The sequence below is a fragment of the Plecotus auritus genome (genome assembly GCF_963455305.1).
Source record: "Plecotus auritus genome assembly, chromosome: 1".
NCBI lineage: Eukaryota > Metazoa > Chordata > Mammalia > Chiroptera > Vespertilionidae > Plecotus > Plecotus auritus.
In genome coordinates, this window is record NC_137770.1 from 140,589,950 (window position 1) to 140,608,815 (window position 18,866).

Consider the following 18,866-nt stretch of genomic DNA (forward strand, 5'->3'; position numbering starts at 1 on the left):
TCCAATCCAGGACTGCTGGCTCCCAAGACCACTCCCCTGCCAGCCTGATTGATGCCTAACTGCTCCCCTGCCAGCCTGTTTTCCCCTAACTGCCCTCCCCTGCAGTCCTGGTCACTCCTAACTGCCCTCCCCTGCAGGCCTGGTCCTCCCAACTGCTCTCCCCTGTAGGCCTGGGTACCCCCCCAACTGCCCTCCCCTGCAAGCCTGGTCACCCCTAACTGCCCTCCCCTGTAGGCCTGGGTCCCCCCCAAATGCCCTCCCCTGCAGGCCTGGTCGCCCCCAACTTCCCTCCTCTGCCGGCTTGGTCATCCCTAATTGCCCTCCCCTACAGGCTTGATCGCCCCCAACTGCCCTCCCTTGCAGGCCTGGTCCCTCCCAACTGCCCTTCCCTGCTGGCATGATTATCCACAACTGCCCTCCCTTGCAGGCCTGGTCCCTCCCAACTGCCCTCCCTTGCTGGCCATCTTGTGGTGGCCATCTTGTGTCCACATGGGGGCAGGATCTTTGACCAATGGGGGCAGCCATCTTGTGTGTTGGAGTGATGGTCAATCTGCATATTACTCTTTTATTACATAGGATAGAGGCCTGGTGCATGGGGGGGTCAGCTGGTTTGCCCTGAAGGGTGTCCCGGATCAGGGTGAGGGTTCCCTTGGGGTGTGGGGTGGCCTGGGCGAGGGGCCTGTGGTGGTTTGCAGGCTGGCCACAATCCCCGGCGACCCAAGTGGAGGCCCTGGTATCTGGGGTTTATTTACCTTCTACAATTGAAACTTTGTAGCCTGGAATGGAGCCAAGCCTTCTGCTTGCTCCGTGGCGGCAGTCATTTTTGTTGGGATTTATTTATCTTCTATAATTGAAAATTTGTAGCCTTAAGCAGAGGCCTGGGCCGGCCAGGGCTGTAGAAGCTTGGCTTACTCCATCGCCGTGGGAAACCCTAGCCTCCTGCTCTTTCCAGCTCCGTGGCTGCCGCCATTTCTGTTTGGGTTTATGTATCTTCTATCATTGAAACTTTGTAGCCTTGAGTGGAGGCCTAGGCTGGCAAGGGCAGGCAGAGAGCTTGGCTTCCTCCATTGCCAGGGAAACCCAAGCTTCCCTCCTGCTCTCTGTGGCCGTAGCCATCTTGGTTGGGTTTATTTGCATATTCACTCCCGATTGGCTGGTGGGCGTGGCTCGTGGGTGTAGCGGAGTGATGGTCAATTTGCATATTACTCTTTTATTAGATAGGATATGGACAATAATATTGCACCATCTACACTAATAAAAGAGAAAGATGCAAATTAACTGTACCTCCGCTATGCCCACCTGCCAATCAGGAGTGAGTATGCAAATTTACCCAACAAAGCTGGTGGGTTAATTTGCATACGCAGGCACGGAGTGAAGACTGAAGACTGAAGACTGAAGGCTGCACCTGCGGCTGGAGCCAAGCATGAAGGCTGCAGGCTTGGCTCCAGTGTGGCCCGGGTCCCCGGTGCTGTTGGAAAACCGGTGCCAGCAGCCAGGAAAAGGAATGCCTATTACACAATCTTCCTGCATCAGGCCTCTAGTAATGACATATTGTGATAAATGTTGCTTCAATGGCAATCATATTACAATATATAAATGTATCAAAATAACACACCATATACCTTAAATTTATGAAATATCACAGGTCAAATTTATCAATTAAAGAATCCCATATATTCTTTACTAAGATTCATTAATTATTTACATTCTACAGTACTTACTTTATCCTTCATATTCTCTTGATAAATGGATGTTTATAAATTTATACATATAGTATTTTTTCTGAATCAATTGAGAATGAAGTTAGAGATATTGTCCCTTTACCCATAAACACTTCAATTTGTATGTCCTAAGAAAAAAGCATTCTCATACAAAATCACATTATGATTATCAAAGTTGGGAAATTTAACATTGATTCAATCTTTTTTTAATGAATAGGCCATATTAAAATTTCATCAGTTCTCACAGTAATGCTCTTTGCAGCTATTTCTATCCACCCAGGATGAAATCTAAGATCATGCCTTGCATTTAGGTGCCATGTCTCTCACCTCTGATCTGGAACATGAGTAAAGACAATAAAGTACTTTTTCTAGTTTTCAAAATTTTTTTCTGATCAGGTTGTGCATTTTGATGGGTTTTGTAAGGTTTTTGTTTTGCAAACTACAAATCAGCAAATTTTTAAGAATGTATCACATAGCAAACACACAGTGTTGAAAATGCATATAATAAATAGCAAGTTGTGTACCTGTATTTTACTGTTGACTTTTATGTTGACTTCACTTTCCATCATTAAACTAGGAAATGGTGATGATTTCTTACTGAGTCCTTCATTTTTATGTTGTTTTTTTTTAAACTCTGAATTGCTTATTGTTATTCTAATAGGGTTAGAATAGTTAACAGTATTAACAATGCCTTTCTAAATATTTCACCCCATTTGGGAATTTTAAAAAAATCTTCTACTGAAATAAGTTAGATAATTCAAAATAACTAAAAAAATGCAGAGATACAGTTTTAAATAATTTGCTTAGACATCCTATCACTTTATTAATCTGAACTTCAGTTAATAGTGTTGTCATTCCTATCTAGCCATACCTATCACACATACACATCAGCAAATAATAAAATACATTATTCATTAACTAAAAGTTGTCCTTATAAATAATGTTAATTATTAGTATATTAATTTTTTCCCTTTAACATGGTATTATCATCCTTTTCCTTTGAAGGGAATTGCAAATGGAATTAGAAAGTAACATTAGAAAACTTACATAGAAAAATTATATTTGAATGCTTACTTCCAAAAAAATTTACATTTGCATACATTGAGAAGTTTTGCCATCCACCATAAAAACCCAAGTGACAATTTTAGACATTGCCGATAAAACACTAAAACTTCCAAGAAATTTTCTTAAAATGTAATTTTTTTTTTTTTGCTTTTTTTTAACTGAAAATTTCAACTTATAAACAAATTAAAGGGGGACTTTTATCCTACTCCTTTTTTATTAAAAAGATACGTTTTTTATTAAACTCTTAAGATGATATTTCACTGGAATAAATTATAGAAGTATCAAACCAGTAGATCAAAATGTAGCCACATTTTTATGACTTGAAGCACATATTGTGAAAATGTACCCTTGAAAGCTTTCTTCCTATGTTTTGTTGAAGAAAATACTCAGTGTCTGATTTAGGAGAGAATGAGTTAGTTCAGTGGTCGGCAAACTCATTAGTCAACAGAGCGGCTTTGCCGACCACTGAGTTAGTTGAAGGGAGTAGTGTGGATTGAAACAGGAGTTATATACATATGTCAGGTCTTTATAGTATAAACTTTATATAGAACCAGAGGCCTGTTGCAGGAAGATTCCTGCAATAGGACTGTGGTGGTCTGCTTCCCTCCCTTCTCTGCAGCCCCACTTGCTTGCTTCTCTGCAGCTTCGCTCCCTTCTGCAATGCTTGGCTTCCTTCTACACTGTCTTCAGTCTTCGCTCTACTCCTGGATATGAAAATTAACCGCCATCTTGGTTGGGTTAATTTGCATACTCGCTCCTGATTGGCTGGTGGGCATGGCTGGTGAGCATGGCTTGTGGGTGTAGCAGGGTGATGGTTAATTTGCATATTACCCTTTTATTAGATAGGATTATCACCATAATATTAAGTGCTCTTCTGATTAAGTTTCTTAAGCGCCAGTAGTATAAAATTGTGTTTTCACAAGGGGAAAAAACATAACATTTGACATTTGAATATATCGTTAGACGTCTATCCTTTAAGGACATTTAAATCTTAAAACTCTTTGACCTAATTTACTAATATTGGACAGAATTGTGTTTTACTCAAGACTGCTCTCATTTGTTATTTGTGGGTATTGCAATATTTTTGGGGAAGATGCGGGTCTCTCCTGGAAGCTTAGAAACCTCACTTTTTAAATCACTTCTTTTACTCCAGTTGCTAAAAGTATATCTGGCACATAGTCAGTGCTAAGTAACATTTTTGACAGATGAATTTTCAGACATATAAATTAATGAAGAAACCAGTTGATCAAAGGCCCCTTTTGGGGGATGTTGTGGCCCTCAGTGATAAGAACAGATTCTAGTAGAAGATATAGCCTGGACCTTAGCAAGACCAGGCCCAGGTGCCTAATATATCATGACCCCCTCCTCCTTCCATTCCACAGGCATGCAGAAAAAAAGATGGGCCAAAGGCAATGAAAATAGCTCATTTGGAAGTAACAAAGAATTGAGTCAGACATGGAGAGTCCAGCATTAGCTCTAGGTATAAATAACACTCATATTAGAGTAAACATATCCTTCTTTCCCATACACATATTTGCTTTTTCATTAGAATTGGAGGGAACACACTCATCAATCAAAGTTTGAAATTAAAATGCTGCAATGAACTAACCATGGGAAGATTAATTGTTATTTGTTATTTCATCTGATTAGGATGAAGAAGTAATCTGCCTGCAGTCTTCAGATAGATAAAATCACATCCAAAAATTAAGTGGGAAAAGGCACATGCACATGAGTAGCTCTAATACATTAAAGAGATTTCTGTGGATATTTGTTTCAGTATTTATAATATCTGCAAGGAGAGAATAGTTAGCAGACTGTGGTTATACATAGACTGCTATACAAAATTATTTTTTATTATTAGAACATGAACATATACTTTCATATCTTAAAACCAGGATCAGCTAATATACTTTCATATACTTACATTGTGAATGGCTAACTGTGAAAATAGGTTCAAACTGAAGCTCAGTGCAAAAGTTTAAAATTTGTAACTCTCACTATGACTGTAGTTAAGAGCTCAATCTTTCCATGTATTTCTACATGCTTACCTCTGTATCTTACATTCACTTTTCTAATGACTTTAGATTTTTATGTATTACAACTGACTTTAGTGATATTTTTAAAACTAAAAATACCACCTTAGATAGATCTTAGGATGATTCTGATGTGAATTATAAAATGAATAAACATATTTTTGTCTATAGGCAATTTATTCATTCAATCAGCATAACACCCAATCCTATATAATAAAAAGCTAATATGCAGAAAGTCCGAATGGCAGAACAACCAAACAACTGAACAACTGGTTTGCTATGACGTACGCTGACAACCAGGGGGAGAGCACCGAACGTGGTGGGCGTCGGCCGCGGCAGGATGGTGAAGCAGGTGAGCGGGGGCACCAGACCAAGGTGGGGTGTCGGTCACTGTCATTGGGGCAAGCCTCTGGTGGTTACTGAAAATTCTTTGCTCCCGTGCCCCACAGTCCCGTCCGGCACTCACACCCGCTGTTGGTGCTGGATCTGCTGCTCGCACCTGCTTCTGGCATCCGGCACCGGCCCCAATCACTCAGTGCCATCAGCAGGTGTGAGCAGCAGCTGCCAGCCCCAATCACCCCTCAGGGCTTCTCCACCTCTCCCTGCTCCTGGGAGCAATCGAGGCCGGCAGCTGCCTTTTGCACCCACTGCCGGCACCAGAGCTGCTGCTCACACCTGTTGCTGGTGCCAGTCACTGGTCCCGATCAATTGGTGCTCTCAGCGGGTGTGAGTGGCAGCTGCCAGCCCCGACTGGCCCTGAGGGTTTCTCCACATCCCCCTGCTCCTGAGGGGTGATCTGGGCAGCAGCCGCCACTCAGACCCGCTGATGGCACCAGCCCTGCTCTCACCGCTGCTGGCGCTGGCCCCAATCACTCTGCACCATCAGCAGGTGTGAGTGGGGCTGGTGCTGTCGGTTCATGGGAGCGGCGGTGGCAGGACTGGGGCTGCTGGCAGACAGGATACCAGGGTCCACGGTGGGAGGGACTAGATGGGGGCATGGAGGATGGGCTGAGACCCGCCCCTGTGCCCACTGCAGCCTCATGGCCCACAATTTCTTTCAAGGTGCACGAATTCATGCACTGGGTCCCTAGTACATAAATAAAAGTACTAGATTCTCCATATTCACATTAGTATAATAATCACTATAATTGTGGGAATATAATGTTATCTCATCAACTACTCACAACTACCAAAGGAATAGATTTCACTATTTGTGCTTTGTGAATAAGGGAAGAGAGCTTCAGAATGCATGAAAAACTTGCTCAGTCTCCTGCTAGGAAGTAGAGACAAGATTCAAATCCATCTGCCTGACTCAAAGGCCAACCTAATACACAGAGCCCACCAGAGTATAATTTCTTCTGAGTCAGTTATTTGGAGTTGTGAACAATTTCCTCTAGAAACACACACACACACACACACACACACACACACACACACACTGTCCTATTGTGAACAGTGGAATGATCATTGAGTGGGAAACACACTCACTGAGTTGTCCTAGTTTTCTATTACTGTTTGGTAGTAACAAACTACCAAAACCCTGGAGTCTTAAAACAACACAAATTTATGTTGCTTCTTACTTAAAAAGTAATATAGCTACATTCATTCTATATTCTGCAGCTCAGGCATATGACATGGGTCTCACCGGGTTAACATCAAGATACCGGCAGGTCAACACATTTTTCCTGGAGGATCTAAGGAAACATCTATTTCCTTGCCTTTTCTAGCTTCTTGAGGCCACCAACATGCAAATGTTCTAATGTCTAAATAGCAGTGTAATAATGGATTAAAATAATGTAAATAGATAATAAAATAAATAAGGACAAACCTAATAGAGTAAAATGTTAGCTAGTAAGTGAGGAGAAAGATTTTTGGAGGACTGAATATTATATCTCAGAGCCAGGCTTACATTAAGGACAAACTGAACTAAAAAAAATCTGGGACTTGGAAATAAGTTTCTCTGCTGGGAAATGGCACAGATACCAGATGAAATAGTATGAAAATGGTCATATTATCTGAGAAAATGGGTAAACAGAATAAACATAAGATTTTAAATAATGATCACAAAAAATAACAATATTTTTCAACATAAGATATGTAACAACTACCATATTTAGAATTTACATTGATTATTTCATTTAATCCTTATAACAGTTGTATAAAGCAAGTGATATTATACCAATTTTATATATGACATAAAGTTTGGGGAAGATAAATTATTTAGCACAGTGCAAATCAATAATTGATCCAGGATTCAAACCTAAGTAAGATTTATTCCAAAAACCCTGTTCTTAATTGGTGTGTTAAAACATGGTAGCTATTTAGTTCTGAGATTAGAAACTAGGGAAGTCTAATGTGGTATGGAGTATTTCCCAATAATTGCAAAGAACATAGTCAAAGATACTAGTAGCACCAGAGTTGGCAAAGCAAGAATTGTCATGTTTAGGTGTGGGTCATTTGTAAGTTGATTTTATCTAGAACTGTACATGAGCTGAAGTCAATCCAAAGATGAGAGGTAAGGCTGAAAGGCTGATAATGTGTCTACATAAAAGAAAAGAAATTTCACTGAAAATAGAATTCACGCTAAGATAGATGGACTTAAGGAAGATGAGCTTCTCATAAGCTTGTATTTCATCAACCAGAAAGTGAACAACCTGGATTTGAAGAGACACTTACACGTCAGCACTTGGTTATTTTGAAATCCTATTAGCTCTCATATGGCCACCAATTTCAAGAGAGATGCCAGGAACATATCCGTGTTGGTCTTTACAAGCCCTTTGTTTACTGTGGACCTCCATCTAAACAAAGCATTGAAATCACTTCATATTTTAACAGTCACATTTATATTTTTTTTCATAGATCAGCACCACATCTTAGCTCTTCTGTCCAATGGAACACAGGATTATAATAGATGTGGGAATTTACGGTCTTTTTCTAGATTTACAATGACAGATTAAGTAAATGTTATCTTTGCGGTGCATCTTTTTCTGTTTTCTGTACCCCATTTTCCCTATCAGGCAATTAATTTCCCCCTGTGGCTTCCCACCCCACGTGTTCTTCCTATTGTGCTTCTCAGTGCAGCACTGGTTGTTACACTTTTTTGCTGTCACATCTTCCTTCTCATCCATATGGAATTAATTCTCCAAAAGCTCTAGTTTAAAAAAAAAATGTTATTTTAAAATGATGAAATATGTTTGGCAAAGTGTTATTGACCAACGGTGCTTAAGTGTTATCTTTTTACAAATATCACTGATGTTTGTTTATATGTGTGTGTATATGGTGGTTTTTTGTTTATTTACTTATTTAACCACATCTATGGACACTTATTATGTGCCATGTACTGTACTAGCAGTTTCACGTGTATTATCTCATTTTGGGGTCTTAATGTTTCCTTTACTTTTAGCCATTCATTACTTCATGAATTCCTCTTCAAGAACAATAAAAAACAACAATACCTACCCATCTGAACTGTATGGATACTGTGATGAAAAGACTTAATATATTAAAATACAGAGTAAATATTCTAACAATAAACCAAAAATATAAATAATGTTAAAACAGACCTTGATAGATAACCCTGGTGGGTTATAACTCATTATTCTTGTCAGATTTTTATGTGTTGTTTTTATTTTAGGATGAGGAGTGCATAATATTGGATTTTCATGAAACATGACAAGGTCATCAGGAAATATATTTTGGTCAAAGTGCACTTTACTGACTCCAAATTGTAACCTGTAGCTAGCTTTCTTTCCTGTATTTAAGGAAGGTCAGTTCTGGTTCAGTATGTGCCAAGGTCAAAGCTGAATCACATGTGTGCCCAAATATAGGTCCTCCTGACAACTGTGGTCTAGCTAGGCTTATGCAGACAGGCAGCCTTTTCTTAGCGAGAATAGGTCCAGGGAAAAACACTGGCTTTCAAAATAAGGAAGAAAGTAGGAGTGTGCAAATTAAATAAAGATAAATTGTTAAAGGTTAACTAGTTTCTCTTGGTGGTGTGATAAGCAAATGGTATAGTCATTCTCTGGTTCTACAATATTTAGATGTTTTATTTCAGTCACATAGTGGGAGCTGAGAACAAATGTGGGTAAACCAAATACAAAATACCTTCACAGAACATAAGCTAAAACCTATTTCCTTAATCCTTCAGTGTTGAATCATATGTTATGACTGGACCATAAATGTGAAAAATGCCAAAGTAACTCTAGTATTGCCATAGTTTGCTATAAACATACATGCAAGGAAAAGCATATTCATCCTAAAAGTATGTTATCACCATTGCTATTGTATTAGTTTTCTATTGCTATATAATAAATTGCTGGAAAGTTAAGGGTTTAAAACACCTATTTATTATTTCCAGATTTCTGTTGATCAGAAGGCGGGGCACAGTGAAACTGGGTTCTCAGCTCAGGGTCTCTCTAGACCAAGCATGTCAAACTCATGGCCTGCAGGCCACATGCAGCCCACAACAAATATTTTTGCAGCCCAGCCAATATAACAGAATGTAAGAAACATTTTAATAAAAATTTCATCACTTAATCTTTACAATATCCTGTTATACATAATTATTAATATCAAACTATAACATTCGCTAATGACTGATTACTATAACCGTGTTGCATTCATTTCCCTTACATGCCATATTCACAGGTGCACCATTTCTCTCCACTAACACCGGCAGCGAATATTTTAGCAGCCGATTGCTGCGTCATTAGTCTTGGACTGACTTGTTTGGTGTGTGCAACAGGAAATATTTCGCTTTCGGAGAACAAGAAAAATAGGTTTATTTGCCTTACAGTTATTAATTTGTGCCTGGTAAGTTAATGTTCAAGAAAAATATTAATTTTTATTAAAATGTTCTATTATTTTATGTTAACAATTACTCATTTATTTCAGTCCTTTGCATTCAGCTTCTCTCTATCGAAATAAACCTATGTTTCTATGAAAATTGAAGCTTTTGTTTTTTTGCGCCCATGTAAACTTAAACCTTGTTTATTTGGCCCGTGTTAGCCTTTGAGTTTGACATGCTTGAGTTTGACATGCTTGAGTTTGACATCCTTGCTCTAGATTGAAATTAAGGTTTTGGCAAAGTCATATTCTCATCTGGAGTTCAGGGACCCTTTCCAAGTGTTCAGGGTGTTGGAAGAATTTAGTTCCTTGCAGTTGTAGGACTGAGGTTCCTATTTTCTTGCTGGCTGCCCTTAGCTCTTAGCTCTTAATGGCCGCCCTCAGATCCTAGCCATGTAACCCTCTCATGACAAGATGGTTTACTTCTTCAAAGCCAGCACTAGAATCTCTCTACACTCTGCTACTATGGGAAGGGGTCACATTTAAAGCAATGTAATAACAAGAGTGACTATACTATCATCTTTGCTACACAACATAGCCTAAATAAGGGAGTGTTTGTCCAGTGCATTCACAGGTCCCACCCACACTTAAGGGGATGGGAATCTTGAAAGCCATCTCAGAATCATGCCTATATCAACTATCACTCAGAACATGAGCTGAACTCTATACTATGTGACTAAGGAGAGAACAAAATGTTTCTCACCTACAGAACCTAAAAGTTAAATGTAAACAGTCTCAAGGCCAAGAATAATGTTTTTCAAGAGAAAAAAAAAACTATATATGTCTACAAAATAAGACACTCAAGTCTCAATCTCAATATACCTTTGAACTATACCTAGCAGAGATGCAAATTCCCATACAGACCAATAATGAGACTGGCAAAGATGCATGGGTGACTATCTAAAAGATACCTATACCTCACTTTTGGCAACCCTAAACTTTAAGTTCCCATGAAACCATCCTCTTTTACCACTATCTCTGTCTTAGTTATTATATCCAATAGCAGGCTAGAAGCAATTTGGCAATATTATATTATCTATAGAGTAAAAAAAAATCAATATTCAAATTGTAACACTGACATTTTCTGGAGTAGGAATAAAATAATCAGATGACCACATTTTAATTCTGGGCTATACACCCTGTATAATCACCTCCTTTTGAATGTAACCTTTGATTAGGTTACTTTATACAGCAAAATTACAGAGTAGTCACTCCCATGATTACATTGTCCTATATAATAAAAGCCCAGTGACTGAATGGCAGAATGACCAGAATGAGTGGAACAATCATGGCCCCTCACCCCGGCCGGCCCCACTCCCAATTAGGTGGGCCAATCTGGACCCCACCAGTGCACAAATTCGTGCACCAGGACTCTAGTGTTATATAAGACTCCATCTGAGCAGACTGGGGAGATTGTCTTGCCAGCCTTGAAAAGTTAGCTGCAGTGTTGTGAGAGGATCACATGGCAAGGACCTGAGGAAACTTTCAGGAGCTGAGAATAAGCCCAAACTGACATCTAGTAAGAAAACGGAGATGTCAGAGAAAGAGTTGCAAGGAATTTAGTTCTGCCAATGATCTGAATGAGCTTGGAAGGAGATCCTGAGCTTCAGATCATATCACATCTTAGATGGCACCTTGATTTTGGCCTGGTGAGACCCTGAGCACAGGATCAGACTAACGCCTGATTGGAAGGTTAACCAATTAAAACTGGGTGATAATAAATTTGTGTTGCTTTAAGCTGTTAATTCTGTGGTAATTCTTTATTCAGCATAGAACATTAATATATAAACAAATTGATAAATGAAATAAACAAACTAGCAAAATTAGTTTTAGAAATTTTCTGTAGCAATAGCTCTTAATATAGAATCCCAATCAGTTTTATTGAGGAGCTACAGAATTTTCAGACCTTTAAAATGTATTGAAAACTAAAATATATCAAAAAATAAACATACAGGGGTGTGCAAAAGTAGGTTTACAATTGTTCGCATGACAAAAGACATCCAGGTTATGATTGTTACAATAGCTTTATTAACTCTGTATTATAAACCTACTATAAACCTACTTTTGCCCCCTGACCCTGTATTTCTGTGGTACTCCAGAATATAGTAGATGACAAATGAAAGTAAAAACTCCTTATGTGATGAAAGAATGACAAACCAGTGGAGACTTAACCATAAAACTCCAACAAGGTTAAAAGAAAATCTGAATAATTAATAATGGTAGATATTTGTATTCAGATATATGTTCAAAAGCAAAGATCACTTACTTTGAAAATTGTTCTCTGAGAAGACTCGGGGATGATAGAATCCTGCTTTGCAAATGCACCGATAGGCTCCAAGCACAAATCCAAGGCCTTTAATTGGCATACACTGTAAAAAAGAAAAGACAGCAATATAGTTGATCAGAGTTTATTTCATAGCATAAAGACCCACAGATATCCATCATTGCAAATGGTAACAGAACTAACACATATTCCAGAAATAAAATATATATATAGATATATATAAAGATATATATTTTTTAACTTTTATTTTAGGTTTGTTTGCCAACCTACATTTTTTTAAAGTAACAAATTAAACATTCTTTCTAAATATATGCCATTACAGCTTCAGTTACCATACATCTTTAACTCATTCAGTCATCATAGGGAGTAATTACTAGACATAGTTTCTGTTTTCAATGCCACACATATCATCTTACTGCTTTAAGAGATATTTCCAAAGCCTATAAAGATATTTTAAAAGTGATTCCATGCTATATATTTTTATCAAACCAAAGATAGGTAGGTAAGTAGATGAATAGATATATAGAATTTGAAATGTGAAATTGCTTTTATGGATTAAATATTCATCAAATTTCATCCTTGGGAAAAAATAACACAAATTGATAGAATAACAAAACAAAAAGTTATAATGCAAATTTAGAAGAGAAAAAAAGATAAGTTAATGATCCCAAAGTTTCTTTATCTAAAATCTGTTACACAGATAAATGTTCTACATGTAGATAAAAAGAAGAAAAACAATGATCAGCTTTCAAAATATTTCACATCAATAGACGTAATGTACATCTTCCAAAAGATTAATCTTGGCTTCTTTCAAGAATATCAATTAACTACAGCAAAATTTAGCTTAACATACTTCATTTGTGCTACATGGAATTACACAAGCACAAATAACTTCCATTAAAATACAAACGTAAATCAGAAAATAAAAGGGTGTTTCAAGAATCAAATCAACAGTGAAATTTCTTGTTTGTTGTTGTTGTTTTTTGCCAATATATTCTATTAGAAAGGATAATAGGTTAAAAGGGTGCTCAAGGAACTTAGTGACAATTTCAAGTTATAAAATAATCCTCTGATGCAGAGCTCTTGAGGGAAAGTCTAAATAATGTAAATAATTCCACAATCTAAGCTTAAATGATTAGTATCAAGATCAGGGTTACTTATCATGAAAATTCCAGCAAATAGAAAAGTATATATGGGAGAAGTGTGGTCTGTTTTCCTTTAACAAGATGGCAGTTTGTCCCTGTTTTGCCACAGGCCCCACCTTGTAAGCCTAATAATTTCTTATGCTGGTAAGACTGGAACAGGGCCAGATTGGAAATACAACTAAATTGGGGAACATTCACCTGGAATTATTAACTAAAGTCCACCTGAGAAGGAGACATATATCAAGAAAGAACAGAAAATACCTGGAGGCTGGGGTCTTGTGTATGTTTTTGTTTTGTTTTTCTTTCAGCACCTGCACAACAGTTTGCACGGCATGGTTGGGGGTGAGCCTCACAGTCAACCAACATGAGAGGAGATTCCTCCCATGAATAGGACAACAGCATTCAAGACCAAATTACAACAGGAGAGAACACATAACTCACACAAGGGTCATTCCTAGAGCAGCCAGCTCAGGAGATCTAAGAGACTGCACAGCTGGGTTCCACAAACAATTACTACAGAAAACCACCCCAGGAAGACTGAAAGGCATAACAATTTGCTCTAACACATAAAAACAAATACAAAGGGACAGGAAAACTGGGGAGACAAATAAACCACTCCCAAATGAAAGAAAAGGAAGAAACTCCAGAAAGAGAGCTAAATGAAATGGATGCAAGCAAATGATCAGATATAGAGTTCAAAGTAATGGTTAAAAGGATGCTCAAGGAACTTAGTGATAATTTCAAGAAACCTAGTTTGAACTACAACAGCATGAAACAAAAAATAGAAACCATACATAAGAATCAGTTGGCCTGGCCAGTGTTGCTTAGTGGTTAATGTTGACTTATGAACCAGGAGGTCATGGTTCAATTCCTGGTCAGGGCATATGCCTAAGTTGCAGGCTCAATTCCCAGTATGGGGCATGCAGGAGGCAGCCAATCAATGATTCTCTCTCATCCTTGATGTTTCTATCTCTCCTACTCCCTTCCTTTCTGAAATCAATAAAAATACATTTAAAAAATAATATATTGGAAGGAATCAAAAGTAGATTAAATGAGACAGAAGATTAAATCAGTGACTTGGAAGATAAGGTAGAAAAAGATACCCAATTAGAGCAGCAAAAAGAAAAAAATAATTAAAAAACTGGAGGATAGTATAAGGAAACTTGGGAACAACATGAAATGTAACATCAGCATCATAGGATACCAGAAGGAGAAGAAATTTATCAAGAAATAGAGAACCTATTTAAAGAAATAATGACAGAAAACTTTTCTAACCAAGTTCAGGAAATATAGAGAGTTCCAATCAAGATGATCCCAAAGAGACCTACTCCAAGGCACATCATAATCAAAATGACAAATATTAAAGACAAAGCAAGAACCTTAAAGGCAGCAAGAGAGAGATAGAAAGTGACCTACAAGGGAGTACCAATTAGAATTTCAGCTGATTTCTCAACAGAAACACTGCAGGCCAGAAGGGACTGGCATGAAGTATTCAAAGTCATGAAAAACAAGGACCTGAATCTAAGACTGCTCAATCCAGCAAGGCTATCATCTAAAACTGAAGCAGAAATAAAGAGATTCCCAGACAAAAAAAAAAAAAAAAAAAAAAAGCTAAAGAATATTATTACCACCAAACCAGCATTGCAGGAAATGTTAAAGGGAATGCTTTAAGAAGAAGAAATTGAGAGAGAGAAAAGCATAGATATCTATAAAAAAAAGACAGTAAATAAGTACCTATCAATAACAACTTTAAATGTAAATGAATTAAATGTTCCAATCAAAAGATATAGCGTAGCTGAATGGATAAGAAAACATGACCCATATATATGCTGTATACAAGAGACCCACCTCCTCAGAACAAAAGACACAGGTTAAAAGTGAAGGGATGGGAAAAAATTTCCATGCAAATGGAAACAAACAAACAAACAAAAAAAGCAGGGGTAGCAATATATATATCTGACAAATACACTTGAAAGCAAAGGCCATAGCGAAGAGACTAAGAAGGCCAGTACATAATACTAAAAATATCAATACAACAAGAGGATATAAACCTTGTAAATATATATGCACCCAATATATATTTAAATAGATGGCCCTGGTAAGTTTATATATATAAACTCTTGGATGACTATAAGGGAGCAATACAATCATAGTAGGGGACTTTAACACCCTACTGACATCACTGGATAGATCTCCCAGACAAAAAATCAACAAGAAAACAAGACACCTTAAATGACACACTAGACCAGATGGTTTTCATTGATATTTATAGAACGTTTCATCCCAAAGCTGCAGAATATGCATTCTTCTCAAGTGCACATGGTATATCCTCAAAGACAGTACACATGTTAGGACCCAGAGCAAAATACAGGGCAGATTCAATTCAACTCTCTTGGCAAGAATTTATGAAATAACCACTGGATGCCTAGAAAATTCCTAGAACCAGAGGGAAGAACACCCTATGAAGAGGGAGGCAGAGATTGGAGTGATGTGTCTGTAAACAAAGGAATGCAAAGAATTGCCAGCAACACCAGAAACTGGAGAGACACATGGAACAGATTGTGCCTTAGAGCCTTCAGATAGAGCATAGCCCTGCCAATCCCTTGATATTAGACTTCTAGCCTTTAGAACAGTAAGATAATAACTTTCTGTTGTTTTAAGCCAAAAACTAACAAACAAAAAGAAAATTCCTATATAACCTAACTGAAATAATACACACTATTCATAACTATCTAGATTGTATTTCTGAACTATGTAAATAAAAAGGCAATAACATTTACAGATTTGAATTCTAACTTTATCACTTACTAGCTATGTGAATTTGAGCTATTCTCTGAGAATTATTTTTTTAATTTGTATGAATAATCATTCAGTCAGATTCAGACACAGTTTGAAGAAGATATAACCATCAATATATCCTAAAAGGTTAAATATGGGGATATCAGAGATAGAGAAAAATAAGTGATGAGTCCTCAGATTTTGGGCCTGAGCAACCTTAAGAATGGAGTTGTCGTCATTTAGCTGGAAAAGGCTGCAAGTGGAATAGATTGGAGGGAGAGAGCAGTTCAGTTTTGCAAATGTGAATTGTCTATTTGAAATTAATTCTAGACATCAAATGGGAAGTCTGCTAGAAAGTAGTATAGAGTTTTTTCTTTAAAAATATTTTTTAATCTTCACTGAGAATGTGCTTTTTAAAATTCATTTGAGAAAGGGAGAGAGAAAGAGAGAGAGAGAGAGAGAAACATTTATAAGTTGCCTTCCATACATGCCCCAGACCAGGGAATAATCATAATCTGCAATCTTTTTGGTGTTAGAGGGAGGATGCTCCAACCAACTGAGCCACCCAGCCAGGGCAGTAATATGGAGAGTTATTGGATCTGTATCGTTTGGGATTCATTTATATAAACATGACAGATAAACCCAGGAGATCAGATAAGAGTAGACAATTGAGGGAATGGCTTTAGGCAAAGAAGGAAATAGGTCCAAAGCGGTAAGACTCAGGATGCTACAGTGCTAAAAGATTCGGCAGAAAGGAAGCAGCAGAGAATACTGAGAAGAGCAATTCAGTGTGGTATCATTATTTCATTAACTAGAATATGCTACCTAGGGCATAACATGTGAAATTTGTCATAAGTTTCATTTATTAAACATTAATCTAGCAAAGACTAATCCAGGTTAACTAAATCCTAGGTACTAAGAATCTAATAATGTCTTTTAAATATTTTGCCTCACCATAATTTGGAGGTTAATGCTATTCATTAAAACAGCATTGATTCCCAGATAATATGATCCAGCTCTACAACAGTGATTCAGTTGAGAATTTTAAATGTTTTAGATAGATCTGAAAGTATTTTGGAATAATAGTATCTCTTAGTTATAAGCTAACACTAGACCTGAAAGAAAAATGAAGATTTTTAAAAATTTATTTGATTAGATAAATATTGCCAAATATAAAGCACTGTAAACTTAAAAAAAAAGTGCTTCCTAATTTTATTATGGAAACACAGTGATATGAATTATTACATTCCTCAAACTATTCTATTCTTAAATCATTTTGTATTATCAAAGAAAAAAAGACCAGTTAAATCCAGTGAAAGAATATCATCCTGTTGTACTTATTAAAAAGTACAGGGCCTGCATAGAACCTAATATGGTATTGCTTACGCACACTTGGTTTGGACTATTCAAGTGATCTTGGTTTATTTTTCTATTAATGTTTGTAAGTTTGTACTCAGCTTTTTATACTTTCTATATGCATACTGCCACCATCATTCCATAGCTACTCTAACTGCCACCTCCTAACCAAACTTATACATGTTCAAGATGAGACAATTAGTTTAAAGTCAAATTATTTGTTTGTTTTCTTAATCTCTGTTAAGTTTTTCTTAATCTCTATAAGTATGGTAACTACTCAACAAATGTTTAGTGTATTTGAAAAAAGAAGCTGCTTTTTGTAATTTTTTCTCATTAGGGATATAGAATATAGATATAGATCCTTCCTTAATACAGGAGAAAAAAATTTTCAAAATTTTACTATAATTTAACATGAATTTAAGATATTTATTTTAGATATCTGCCATATTTATTTTAGATCCTCAAGCTTAAAACTTTCTACTTTATCTTTATAAAAGTCCAAAAGGGTAGAAATGGAAAAAAACAGCATTTATTGCAGTAGGGTAGCTGTTCTGGGGTAACTTTTGATAAACAATGATCTTCTCGTATTAAAAATTGTAGTATCCCTGTGAGTAAGGCAATAATTCACAAGATCACATGCCCTCTTTGGTGAAACTTAGCAAGCCATCAGCAAAGATTTATTAAGGAGAACTCTTGAGAACCCACAAAGTCAGGTTCCTAGGAGTAATCCAGATTCAGATAGGAAGACATAGTGGTCAAAAATTTACAGCAAATTGAATCGATTCCTAGAAACAGACACTCTACCAAGTCTGAGCCATAAAGAAATAAAAAATCCAAAATAAATAAAAGGACCTATAACTAGTAAGAGATTAAATCAGTAATCAAAAACTTCCCAACAGAAAAAGGCCAAGACCAGATAGCCTCAATGTAGAATTCTATCAAACATTTAAAGAATTAATACCAATATTCCTCAAGCTCTTTCAAAAAATTGAATACAGAACACTTTCTAGCTCATTCTATGAGGCTAGCATTACCCTGATACTAAAGCCAGACAAAAATACTACACAAAAAATTACATACATTAAAGGAACTGTATGCTATGGCAAAGTGGGACTTATTTCCAGAATTCAAGGATGGTTCAACAAACAAAGATTAATTAATGTAGTATATCACATCAACAGAATGAAGGGCAAAACCACATGATCATTTCAATTAATGCATAAAAAGCATTTGACAAAATTCAATACTCTTTCATGATAAAAACCTTCAAAAAACTGAGAAGGAAACTACTTCAACATAATGGCAAAATATGAAAAGCCTATAGCTAACTTCATACTCAATGGTGGAAGACAAATATTTTCCTCTAAGATCAGAAACAAGATAAGGATTCCCACTGTCACCACTTCTATTCAACATAGCACTAGAAGTCCTAGCCATAGCCATTAAGCAAGAAAAAAGTTATAAAATATATTCCAAAAGGAAAGGAAGAAGCATAGTTATCTGTTTGCAGATAAATGATGTTAAGGACTTATATGTAGAAAATCCTAAAAATTTAACACACATAAAAACAAACTGTTCAAACTACATATTCATCTAAGTTCCAAGATACAAAATCTTGTCGAGTTTCCCTGTACACTAA

At 36.9% G+C, this 18,866-nt stretch overlaps 1 protein-coding gene across 1 annotated transcript in view; it reads right to left on the bottom strand.

The window, feature by feature from the left end:
• GPR158 (G protein-coupled receptor 158) overlaps positions 1 to 18,866 on the bottom strand; it is a 442,546-nt gene that overhangs the window by 178,440 nt on the left and 245,240 nt on the right. Inside the window, exon 3 of the mRNA XM_080654328.1 lies at positions 11,931 to 12,033. Coding sequence (XP_080510454.1) covers positions 11,931 to 12,033 — 103 coding nt within the window. The remainder of the gene's footprint in view (positions 1 to 11,930; positions 12,034 to 18,866) is intronic.